Source organism: Cygnus olor, chromosome 1 (genome assembly GCF_009769625.2).
Source record: "Cygnus olor isolate bCygOlo1 chromosome 1, bCygOlo1.pri.v2, whole genome shotgun sequence".
Classification (NCBI taxonomy): domain Eukaryota; kingdom Metazoa; phylum Chordata; class Aves; order Anseriformes; family Anatidae; genus Cygnus; species Cygnus olor.
The window spans coordinates 26,761,705-26,775,010 of record NC_049169.1 but is presented as its reverse complement, the minus strand read 5'-3'; the positions used below and the strand labels follow the sequence as shown (position 1 = coordinate 26,775,010).

Genomic DNA, 13,306 nt, shown 5'->3' with positions numbered 1-13,306 from the left:
ATATATATGGCTAACAGTGTGCAGAGTCCTGGATTCAGGGACTCAGGTGGTCCATCCAGTCCTAGGTTTCTTATGGAAAGTGAGACCCGAAATATTTTTGTTATAAGAAATGAGTTATTCTGTCACTAGAGAGAAAATTGTGTGGTTTTGAAGTTAAGTATAACGTGGCAAGTGACAATGACAGGGAGACCCAAAGTCATCATTTGTTAGGCACTGGAAGGACTGAAAACACTTTCCTCTGTAGGAACATAAAATGAATCATTCTGTGATTCTAACATCATGCTGAAACAAAAGGACTGGATGCAAGACAAAGGAGGTAGAAAGACAGAATGTCAGCTTCTAGAGCTTCAACTCAGATCAATGCATCCTCTATTTTTCCACATAAAGACACTTAGCCAAATCCTCAGAACCAAATTTAAATGCCTCTAGAGACCTTTGTTGTGACTGAGCAGAGCTGAGAATTAGCAGGTCCCTAGGTGAAATATAAAAGCAACAGTACCTCGAGGTCACATCTCCAGTCCATTAAAAGCAAGAGGAGGGTCACATCAGCTTTGCAGACGCTTCTCCTAGACTGACATGGAGCCATTTATTTCTGATGAATGCATAGCCACCATTTGTTCATGGATTACATAAATTATACATTTATGAAGAAGTTTGAACATGAGTGTGTCATTGATGGTTTCTGCGTGATTGATGAGGGAGGAGATGGATGTATTCACCCTAAGAAGAATATGAAGAATAAGTTGGCTGGGGACTGCTGAATCTAGCATCAGGGGACAAAGGGTGGAGGCCTTGTTTGTGTTTGAGAGATTGAAAACAGATTTCTCAAGACATGGAACATGATGGAAATGAAGTGTTAAGAGGTTCATGACACCATCTGGGAAATATGATTGGGATGTAGTGAGTCTTTGCCACTTTGAAAAAATAAAATATTTGAGAGCGTTTAATTCATTGCATATATAAGGCCATCTTGAGGACATTACTGGTGGATTACATTGTCTTATTTTAATTTTATGTAAGAAAAGAGGGAGATCCTGCTTAAAACACCTTAATGGAAAGAAAATGAGTTGGTGGTGGCTTTAATAAGATTTGGGGTTATTGGTTATATATGCTGCTGTTAGGAAAATCCTATTCTTTGGTATTTTATTGAAGATACTTAAAAACAGCAATTTGTCAGGAATTTGTCGCTTCTGTAATCAATTTTGAGAAAGTACTGTGGTGTTGGCTTTGCTGCTTTGATCTCATTCACTTAGTTGAGTTGAATTATTCAGAATTACTAACCTGTAATTGCCATGGAAATGTGTAACTGAGGCACACATAGGTGTTCTGCCTTTGTTTGTGTTTGTGATGATAACTATTTACTATGTTTCACTATAGAAACCAGCAGCTGTCACTATTGGTATGCATTGAGTTAACTCGTGATCTCATTTTGATCAGCGTGCGGTTGGAGTAACTCCAGCCTGGTCACCACAGTTACTCCGGTTTTATTCCTACTTACACAAAGCATGATACGGCGTGCGAGGGAACCAGATCTCTCTTCCTGTCCCGGAGGAAAAAGTCTACGGTGCTGGTTGTTTCATTTCTTAGGCTGATTATGTTAGGAAGATTTAAACCGGCATGTGCCAAATGATGTTGGAAAACTTGGGGTGTGCAGAGGTGAGAGGCCACGGTGGTGGCTGTCAGAAACCTTCAGTATCCCTTCACGTTAAATCTTTATTGGGGATAATGTTGAAAGACAAACCAGGTGCCGAGGAGCGAGGATAGCTTTTTGTACCAGCTGCTGTCTGTCTGCTCGTTCCCTCACCTTTACAGTGGAAGAAAATAAGTGTGCTGGGTTTGTGGTTTGTGTTTTCCATCGAATGAAAGCAGAGGGGGTGTGGAGGGTACGCAGAGACCCTCCTTTCTGTACTTTGAGGGTGGCTGGAGCAGTGGTTGTCTGCGCTGCTGAATTTCCCTTGGTCACTGGAGTATCCAGGCATACTGTGCAAGAAAGTGAATTATCAAATTAATTCCAGCTTCTTAGGATTGTTCGGGGGAAGATTTGGGCTGTGGAATGAGCAGGCTTTCATTGAAGGGTGATGTGCCCTTATGAAAGAGAAGGGAGTCAGGCAGAAAGTGTGCTAGGGGATGAAGTGAACACCTCTCGATCACTTTCAGAGAGGTGAAACAAACTTGCTCTCTAGAGCGTTTTTATCTCCTACACAGTGGCCCTGCACTCCTCTGATAACTACTTTCTGGTCTTAACAAGTACAGTTCATGCCTGCTCATCGAGAGCAGCCCTGCAGAGAAGGACTTGGGGGTTCTGGTGGACAGAAAGCTGGACAAGAGCCAGCAGTGCACCCTTGCAGCCCAGGAGGCCAACTCCGTCCTGGGCTGCATCAACAGAGGAGTGGCCAGCAGGTCGAGGGAGGGGATTGTGCCCCTCTGCTCTGCCCTTGCGAGGCCCCACCTGGAGCGCTGCATCCAGGTGTGGTGTGACCTTATTGCAGCTTTTCAGTCCTTAAAGGAGGCTTATAAAAAAGATGGAGAGCAACTTTTTGCTTGGGTAGACGGTGAAAGGACGATGGGAGAATGGTTATAAACTAAAAGAGGGGAGGTTTAGATTAGAGGTTAGGAGGGAAATTTTCACTCAGAGGGTAGTGAGGCACTGGCACAGGCTGCCCAGAGAAGCTGTGGATGCCCCATCCCTGGAGGTGGTCGAGGCCAGGTAGGATGGGGCCCTGGGTTACCTGATCTAGTGGGTGGCATCCCTGCCCATGGCAGGGGGGTTGGAGCTAAGTGATCTTTGAGGTCCCTTCCAACCCAAGCCATTCTGTGATGATTCTGTATGTTTCTGGGAAACAGGGGAGTTGCAACTTGCTGCGTGCTTTGCAGCTTTGTTTAGAAACAAGTAAGATTTAGGGAGAGGCTCTCTAGGGAGAGACTCTCCAGGTCTTTCCTTGGTGCTGGAGAGGGTTAGAAACCAGAACTTTTTTGAAGGGTCAGAAATGCACATTTTCTTTCTGGGATCAGTCATGTCTGCTGATATGAACTCTTTGGTTCATTTTTAAAGGACCTAGAAGTTTACTCTTACGGACCTAGCTCTGAGAATCTTGCTGAGGATATTTCAAGCTGGATGTGTTTGTGTTCATCTCAGTGCCCAAGTGCAGCATCTAAAATGTGTATTTTCTGCCACAGAAGATACCAAGGAGCTGTCAGTGTCTAAGCAGTTTGCACTGCTAGAGAGCTGCTTGAATATCAATGTGCTGCTTGATAAGTTGTTTAAACACTTAGGCTGCCCTGAACTTTTCAAGTGGTTTAAAAGGTTATGCCATTTGGAGGCGTCAAAATGGTACTCAACCATACTGAATCTATTTTAATGATAAGGGTAGGCTGGGCTTTTATCTTTTTATGACCAGCAGCACTAGTGATTTTTGCTGGTGTGCCCGTTCTTTAAATCTAGCATACTTCCTTGGCAACCTCTTTTACTAGACTTTGAATGCTATTTTTTATGCAATATTATCTTGAATTTTCTATTTCTGCGTGCATTGCTGAGTGCTCTTGGGTAAGGGGAATACATAACCAGAACGATTTTCTGTACTTCGTATCATCAAGCTGTGTGAAAGGAAAGAGTCCTGACTGCTAATAGAGATGTTCTGATCCCTAGCAACTTAACAATGCAACTTCTGCAGCTGTTTGCACCCACGGCTACTGTCTGTCTCTTCCAAATACTTCTGTGCTTTAGGCAAGGATTAGTGAGTCAGTCTTTGGCATGCGTTATACAGGTCAAGTGAAGCAGGCTTCTTTTGCCTGGAGTGGAATGCTAGCTTTATGAAAATCTGTAGTACCTATTCAAAGTGCTATTTATTACAATTTGAAGCAAAAATTCTTCTGAGTTCAAGAAGACCAAGAGCTACCTCATGAATTTCAGAGAAGCGCTGCTCATATGAGCAGCGATGTTTGCAGTCTCCACCACAGGGAAGGATCTTTAGTTAATTCCTGTTCCGACACACAAATGCTGCAATAACAGCAAGTGATAAATGTTGACTTTTAACAATGAAAACACTTCCATATGCCTCTATATTCAAATCTGTTTTCTTCTGTAACAGCTGTGTGTAGTATGGATAAACTGGGGGGAGGGAAGATGAGGACATCCTTCCTTTGAATGGGATCTTAAACAAAATGGAGGTTCCTGTGATTGCCCCAATGCTGTTTGTCCTTTCACTTCACCTGCGAGTCAGACCCCTCACTTTCTGTCATGCCTGTGATCCTGTGCAAAACCCTCAAAACTAGAAATTCAGTGTGTATAACCTGAAACTGATGATAATGTTTCTCATATAAACTGTGCTTAAAATTGCAATAGCCAGGTGACTACAATGAAAGATTGCCTTTTACGCATGTGTTGAAAACAGGCATTTTTCTAGTGGAACATGTGGGCCTTCTCAAAAGATTTGTCCAACATACTTAATGACATTTACACCCAGATGGAACAAAATGGCTGTGCTGAGCACGTATCCTGTAGAGCAGTATACTTGCTTCCTGTACTAAAGCTATGCTACACCGTCAGGTTTTGTTTTCCTTACAATTTGTCGAAATATATATTCAGCTTGCTGAGCATATACTATGTATTATCAAATCCTATGCAGCACAGACAATTGCATCTGATTTTTCGTCATACTCAGTGTATATACCCAAGGGTTTCCAGCACTCTGATTCCGTTAAGACAGAAAATAGAACGTAGTCATGTAGTCTTAGAGGGGCGCTGGTAACTTGGGCTCCTTTTTGTCAATCCTCTTGTATCAGTCCTTGTTCAGAGGCTTTGTATGTCTTTTAATTGTGTTCATCTACCTCTTTGGAAACCCCTAGCACATTTTTGAGTTACTAGATCATTTCCTTCTTTTAATTTCATTTAAAAGTCTAAAACTATGGCAAGGTTTCTGCAAAGTACTTCATGATAATGTAAATAAAGGGTTTTCTCCTGAAGAGGGCTATGAGTAATGACTTTATTTTCATGCTTTATAAAGTTGCTGATCTTTGATATATCAAAGATTATATAATTCTCTTACTACTTTTATGTGATGCAATTATTTAGTAGTAAATGTACATCTGGAACAACTTGTGTTCTTCTGGTTTCATGCCACATCTTCCTTCAAGATACTTTTTACTTCTGGAATGTGCATTTTTACAACACAGTCCAAATAACAGCATTTTCATAATTATATTCCTTAAAGAACTCAAGTCTTACTCCGAAGGCTTTCATCCTCCAATTAAGAGAGAACATATAGGCTGCATGTTCTAGCATATTTCCTTAGAGTTTGCATAGTCAGTAAGATATTTCTTCCTTTACTGTCTAATTGCTAATCCTACCTTGAATAAAAGACACATTATCTGTAAATATTTTGGAACACTAGAGCTAAACTTGCATTTGCCAAATTAAAAATGGAATGTCAGCTAAATTCTATACCTGTTCCAGCCCACAGTGTAAAGTGGAGCCTATCTGTGTGCTAGCCTGTGTTTGCTGACAACATTTCTTCTCTCCTTGCCAGGTGAGCTGGCCAGGGGTTTGTGATTTCTGCTCTCAGGCTTGGCAAATCAGCTCCATTGTATTCAGTTAGCTGACAGATAGCTTCTTTACAGCTAGTAATCTAGCTTCAATATTAGGGAGTTTACAACAATATTCTTTACTAGATCATTTTTAGCCTGGTTTTCTGGGAAAATAAAGCTTACGAAATCAAGTCTCAACTGTTTGTCAGTACAAGGAACATTTGATCCATCATTCAGATTCAACAAAATTTGTCAAAGGAAGGGAAACGTTAAAGACATTTCTGCAGCTTTCATGGGAAAAGTAGCTGAATACAGGAAAAAAAAAACATATTAGTCAGCTGACCAGATAAAAACTTAACCAGAAGTTTATTCTATTAGACATCAGAGAGCCAATGTGCAATGACATGAGGGAAGGAAGGCTCTGCAGGAGGATCTGGATAGGCTGGACCGATGGGCTGAGGTCAACTGTATGAAGTTCAACAAGGCCAAGTGCCGGGTCCTGCACCTGGGGCGCAACAACCCCAAGCAGCGCTACAGGCTGGGAGAGGAGTGGTTGGAAAGCTGCCTGGCCGAGAAGGACCTGGGAATACTGGTTGATAGGCAGCTGAATATGAGCCAGCAGTGTGCTCAGGTGGCCAAGAAGGCCAACAGCATCCTGGCTTGTATAAGAAGCAGCGTGGCCAGCAGGTCTAGGGAGGTGATTGTCCCCCTGTACTCGGCTCTGGTGAGGCCGCACCTCGAGTACTGTGTTCAGTTTTGGGCCCCTCGCTACAAGAAGGACATGGACGTGCTCGAGAGAGTCCAGAGAAGGGCAACGAGGCGGGTGAGGGGTCTGGAGAACAAGTCTTATGAGGAGCGGCTGAGGGGGCCGGGGTTGTTTAGCCTGGAGAAGAGGAGGCTCAGGGGAGACCTCATTGCTCTCTATAGGTACCTTAAAGGAGGCTGTAGAGAGGTGGGGGTTGGTCTATTCTCCCAAGTGCCTGGTGGCAGGACGAGGGGGAATGGGCTAAAGTTGCGCCAGGGGAGGTTTAGGTTGGATATTAGGAAGAACTTCTTTACTGAAAGGGTTGTTAGGCATTGGAATGGACTGCCCAGGGAAGTGGTTGAGTCACCATCCCTGGAGGTCTTTAAAAGACATTTAGATGTAGTCCTTAGTGATACGGTTTAGTGGAGGTCTTGTTAGTGTTAGGACAGAGGTTGGACTAGATGATCTTGGAGGTCTCTTCCAACCTAGACGATTCTGTGATTCTGTTTCAAATGCCTCAAGCCCAAGGCAAACTTCAGACAGAGTTTAAGACATCTGAAAATCTAGCTGTATACAATGAAGCCCTAAGAAATGAGATCTTCTACATTTCTGCTCAAAAATGGCTTGATGTTCTGCCTTTTTACTTTGTTCAGTTAACAGTGCTTACAGATTACAAGTTATGTTCCAGAAAGAAGCTTATGCAAAGTGCTGGTGAACTTAACAGTGCTATCCATAGTGCACACTTGATTCTTTGCTGATGGCTGACAGTTGCACCTAGAAAATGGCAGCTTCAGTCATTTCTCTTCTAGGAGGCAGATTTTACCATTTCGGATAGCCACAGTGGGAACAGATAGACTCGAAGTTAAGGTTGTAAATTTCCCCTGAATTTCTCATTTATTTGTTGTTGTTTCTTCTTTGTAAGCTGAACTCACCTCTCAAATCTATGAATGCATTCAGTTGAATACATTGATTTTAAAGTGTTTGTAGAGAATATATGAATATAAGCAGCAGTGAATGGTTGTGCATTGCCCATAAAATATGTGGCCGTTTGTATAGCCACAATGCAAATGAAGAATAAATGTGTCAACACCAGGCGATGTATAAGATCGTTCATTTATCCACCTCTATATTCACTTGAGCCCCATGGTCTAGTCGTAGTCATAAACTGTAACTCAAAGCTGTCTCCTACACAAATAATGTATCATTGCTAATTGATGCATGAGGTTAATGTCATCACGGGGAGGAAAACAGATATAGCAGCTAGAACTACATTCCTTGAAAATGTTTCAAAAATCAGATCTAAATGACAAAATGCTGATGATGGAAATTTTCTCAGGAAAGGGAGTCCTCTTCATTTAACTGTTCTTTGGGAGATATAACTTGTTCCTCATCCAATAAATCAGACGGGGATTTCCTTGTACCATAAAGCATTTTTTGTGATCATCACTCTTTCATATCCATCAAAAAGTCATTGAAACTACACCCTGCAATATGGACTGGGGTGAGTCTGGAAATATGGCCCTCCCAGGACTAGTGATAAGATATCTGATTGTGTCAGACTTATTTCCAGATTTCTTCTGCAAACTTGTACTCCCAAAATATTATTTATCTTTAAATTAATCAATTAAAAATTATTAATTATCTGCAAAAGCTGTCATTCCTGTGTATTTTCAGTACAGCTAATGAATCTTTCAACAGAAGCAGTTCCACTTTCTGTGTATGTATGTGTTCCTCCCCAAATGTGCAGAGCAGTTGGAACAGAATATGGGCTGATGCAGCCACTAGAAATTATTTTGACAAGTTCAAAGTAAAATCCTTGTGAGCATGTGTTTGGTATGATGTATTTGATATCTGTTTAATGTCTTGTGTTGTGAGGTAATACATTCATGGCCATGTTGTGTTGGCTTTGATATGGTATGAAAGCAAGCTTAGCTCGGAGGAGTACAGCTCTTTATACTGGCTGAGAGTCCAATAATTAGAATTTTACAATGAAATTTTTAGTCCTAAGCAGTATTTAGGTAAGAAGGTACAGTTGCTTTGGTGAGAAACCTCAAGTGCTGAATTTGATGGCTGTCTCTTGAGGTCTTGAGGCATGGAGAAAGATGACAGTAGACCTTTGGTCTTGTCTCTAAGTGCAGTGTGGTTGGCACTAAAATGAAAGTATTTGTCTGTTACAGTGAAGATGTAAAGAGAATGAAAATTAATCATTGGACAACTTGGCCAACGTTAGTCTCTAACATCACAGGAAATTCATAGTTAGGTGCAAAGGGAGCCATGTGTCTCCTTAAACCGGAGGCCAGAGAAGAGCCCAGTGCTGTAAGGGCCTGGGGAACTGGAGGGTGCGTTCTCCTTCCCCTGCTCACAGACAGGGTGCCCATCTTTACCCCTCGGTGTGGGGCGTGAGGCAGCCTCCATCTGGCCTGCTGGGGAGGAGAGGGGAGCTGGCCCTCGGCTCTCCGCTGCTCCTCAGCGTGACGCAGTGTTTGGCCTGCCCTCAACATCCAGCAGGCCGATGTTGCAACCTCTGTGGCATTTTTTTTTCTTCCCCAGTGTTTCCCCACACTCTGGGGCCTAAAAGATGGCCAGTCGTAATACACTTCCATCTAAGTGGCGTTACTATCTGGGACGCTTCTCAAAAAACACATTTGTACTGTGAAAATTATTCGCAGTAAAAGCTGTATGTTGTCCATCCTGAGATGACAGAAAACTGAGCTCATGTCCTCTCCTTTTATTTATTTATTTATTTATTTTTATTTATAGCAAATGTATTGTCATTTGTGCACAGTCAGTGTTAGAACAGCTGAGTGGCTAGTTAGTGGTGTTTTATTTTTGTAACCACAGTATCAACCGAGTTCACTTTGACTCAGTTGGACTTCTTAACTTTCAACCCTTCCCAAATTAAACCTTCATTAACATGTGTCAGTTTGGAGGCCTAGTAGTCCCGACAGTGACCTTTCTTCTGCTGCTGTCTCAGGCAAGGTTTATCACTCTGACAGAACCTAATTAAAGCTGAAAAAAAAATAAAAACCAGTGAGTGATGTCAGTGAGAAACAGAACCAGAGTAGGATCTTTTACTGGCCACAGTACGTCTGTAACTGGCTGCAGCTCTTCCCTTTTCTTCGCTCGTGGAGGGAAGGTTTTTCTGCCAGCCATTATTCATTCCCAATGAAGAGGGATAATCTTTCTTAATCCCTTGAAGGGGGTTGTTTGCAATATGTTCATTCTGAACTTTAAATCACTTTTTACATAGGGCTAGATTCTGTCATGCTTTTTCCTTCCAAGTAGTAGCTTCGACTGTTAAATATGCAACAGTCAGTAAGGACAAGAATGAGAAGAAGTAGATGCCATGCTGGATCCATAACTGATGAATCCAGCCATGTGAATTTTCACCTGCAGTTATTTTTCTTCATGAGCAAAGACTTAAACTTTTTATTTTTATGGTCAATTTTTTTATCTAGATAAGCACCAAGACCTGTGGTCATTTTTTTTTGGAAAACTGGAGGAGGAAAGCCTGTAAACTGTACAGTTTCTTTTTTGTGTGTGTTCTTCACAGGTTCAGCTCCATTCATTTAAACTGGGAGCTTTATGACCATCCCTGTCCCACTATAATCACAAATTCAATGAATCAGCTGCTGTCTCAGTGATCATGATTCTCACCAGAAATTTGTATAATCAGTTATACAAAACACTCCTCTCCTTGCATTTTTGATACTTAATAATTCTCAAATTGCAACAAAGTCAGTGCTATCCAGAGAGCCAAATTTAGACAGACTTATCCCGTAAGGACAGATTATTTCTTACATTAATGTGTGCCAGGCAAGAATTTAATGTACAAGGAGGAATTTCTCTGCACTTTGCACATCTGATAACCTGTTAGAGCCTCTTCCTTAAAGAGGGAAGAAGCTACAGGTATTACCTGTTTCTTATTTTCTAAAATTCCTGGTGAATCTTCACCATTCTTGTTTCCATCCTGTTCTCTGTTTGCGAGATTAAGATTTGGTGGTTCTCATCAGTTTGTCTGTATCTTCAAAAGTATGTTTATTAATTGACAGAGTTTTCACATCCAACTTAATATTGTCAAATAGACCAAGGCTGACCTGGAATGATTTTCTTTACATGGCTTGTTAGAGTATTCCTGTTCCTGTACACCTGATTAAATGATTAAATGCATCCTATGCTAAGCATATTTTGTCAAGAAACCTGACCCAGTGTCTGTTTAGAGCTCAGAAATTTCTGAGATAATAGTGAACTCTGGGAAAGAGTCAAGAATGTGGGGAACTGAAGGGTTTTAACTTGGTGTTGGTGCATTTTGAACATGAAACCATTTTCCATGTTAATAATCTAACCCTTTCATATGTTATTGATTATAGTTGATGAAGGAGTTTCCTCTGCTCAGCATGTTCAATATCCATGAAAACCTGCTAGAAGCTTTGTTGGAACTGCAAGCATATGCAGATGTTCAGGCAGTCTTAGCAAAGTATGATGGTAAGTCCATATGTACTTATATTTTTTCTATACAGTACTCAGAGAAGCAATGTTTTGGTCAAACTTTAGAAAGTCAAACTTTAAAGTTTAGGAAATATTGTAACTAAGGTGACTTGCACAAGCTTCATACCTCCCCTTACACAGTCCTTAATCCAGAGATTACATACTGTGTTTTGTTTTTTTTCTGCAAACCCTGCTTCATTCACTGGAATTCACTTATTCGTAGCTCTTCAGTGTTTTCTTTGCTTTCTGATGATGTTTAAAGAATGACTGTTTTGGTTCTGTAGACTCTTTATTGCATGTTATTCAAACCTTGTGTGAAGAAAGGATCTGAGTATGCGTGAACCAAATGGCTGAATTCAGTGAAAAAGCCTAAAGTTTTATATTTCTTAACTCTTTCTCTAGCTTTATCTTGTTGCCTTTAAAATGTTCTTAATTACTAGATCTTACAGCTTTTCTAGGGTTACTTAAGCAGAGATTTTAAGGCTTGTAACTTCAAAAGTTTTTGAAGTGGTGAATGGAGGTCATTTGAGGTACTGTTGCATACATGGCTACCAGTATGGGCACTGGAACCCGTAAACACAGAGCTTTGGCCACTTTCTCTTTGAGTCTTTGAATAAACTTCGCGTTCTTTCCAGCCTGTCCCTAGTTGATCTTCTGTCCCACTTGTCTACTGAACTTCCTTCTACTTCTGTTTTGCACAGTCAGTTTCAGCTTTCTTTTGCTCCCAGTTCCTACCAGAGACTCCTGTTTCAGCCAGGACCATTCACTCCCAAATCCATTTTTCTGCCTCACCTAACTAGCTGTCCCAGTCTGGTTTTCAGGGCAGTGATGGTCATCATACATCTCCTCACCCACTTTACAACTCCTGTCTTACCACTTACATCTTCTCCAGCTACGCTTTTCTCTGTGGCTTCTGTCTCGTTTTTGTTCAGCTTTGTTCTCTTTGCCTGGGTGCCAAAAAGCAGAGAAGTGTAAAAGCCCATGGAAACAGAAGCTTCTCACTATGGCTTCAGGCACCATGGGACTTCAGCACATCCTTGTCTTTAATGTAGTTATCTACTAATAACTCTGGGAAATAGCAGACCTGTGGCAGAACAGGGAATTAAATCAAACCGTCCCAAAACTCATATTAACCTCCTGTGCCAACTCTGCTTTTGCATACTGATGCTCTGATCTCTAGGTTTAAACAATACTATGGTGGCACTTTGAAGATGCTAAAACTTGAAGGTGCATTTTGTTGTCTCAAAAGCATCTGATATAATCAAAACTGAGGTCAGAAGTATAACAGATGTGGCTTTTCAAAATGAAACTCTTTTTACTTCATCTGTTTGAGCCTATGCATTTTCAACTCATTTTTTGCCATATATAAAGAAAGGTGTGTGTGTATATGCTAGGTATGCACAAGGACTCCACAAGCACAGGCTTAACCAGTATGACTCTTACAGCTCATGAGTCTCAGAAGGCTCATCTCAGGGAGTCTCAGCTCATTTTAGAACTCATCAGCTTCATGTGTTGTAAGATTTATTGGATTATAAAACAATGAACTCATTTATACTTTCCTATCTGCAGTTTCTGTTGGTTCCACTCCACTGCCTTTTTTTGACTGAGACCAAACCTGATTTATTGTATTTTGATAACATATGAACAAATTATTTCCTTGAGCAGCCTGCCCCCACCCTGGGCTAAAAAGTTGGATTGCATTGTGCAAAACCTCAGCCTCTGCAAGCAGACACACTGCTTTACTAAAAGCTGTGTGTTAAATAGTGTTTATATTATGTACCTGGCAACAGAGCTGATGTCTATACTCATTATTCATGGAAAAAGGGCCTCATTAGTGGGAAGTCATGCACTGTTGCTGAGCTACATCGTTATGGTTTCAGAGTTCAGTGCCTGTCAATAGAGTGCAGATGACCTAAATACTGTTGAATTCTAAAAGGAGTCTTGGCTCCGATTTGACATGTATCCATGTTATTTACAGCAGAAATAGTTATGGCTGCTGAAGAGACTGTTCTTAATGGAATAAGCTTCTGGTATTCATAACAGATAAAGTTTATCTGCTCCTATATCCTTACTTTTTAAATCGATTGTTTTTCAGTGGAGTAGGTCTGCTTGTTGTGATGCTTAGAGCAAATGATTTATTAACTTCCCTGGGCAGCCAGTTCCTTTGGTTGTTATTCTCTGGTAACCTGGGTACTATGTGAAAACTCAGACCTTTCTGGTAATTGAAAGTCAATTTAATAAAGGTTGGAGGCCTGTTTATTTAGTTGTAGTGATGCAATGATCCCTCCCTGAAGATCTCCTTGGTTTCTTTTTTTTTTTTTTTTTGTAATAAATGTCACTGTCTTACTTTATAGTGAGACTGTAAACTTTCTGGTTTGCAGGAGGAACACCTTATACAGATTCTCCTTTCACTTACCCCTTGCAAAGAAGAAGGACCATGTTACCCTGTAGACAGGCCTGAATTCAGAGTTAACTTGAGGAGAGAATTTAGACCATATGATACATAGAAATAAGGTGTTTGGTGGTTTTTTATTTTTTGATTGATTGATT

General features: G+C 41.0%; 1 protein-coding gene across 2 annotated transcripts in view; it reads left to right on the top strand.

The window, feature by feature from the left end:
• The window catches only part of ST7 (suppression of tumorigenicity 7), a 146,830-nt gene that overhangs the window by 99,311 nt on the left and 34,213 nt on the right, over nucleotides 1-13,306 (top strand). For both annotated transcript variants that reach the window (XM_040550216.1, XM_040550226.1), the window contains exon 9: nucleotides 10,639-10,753. In XM_040550216.1, the coding sequence (XP_040406150.1) occupies nucleotides 10,639-10,753 (115 nt within the window). The remainder of the gene's footprint in view (nucleotides 1-10,638; nucleotides 10,754-13,306) is intronic.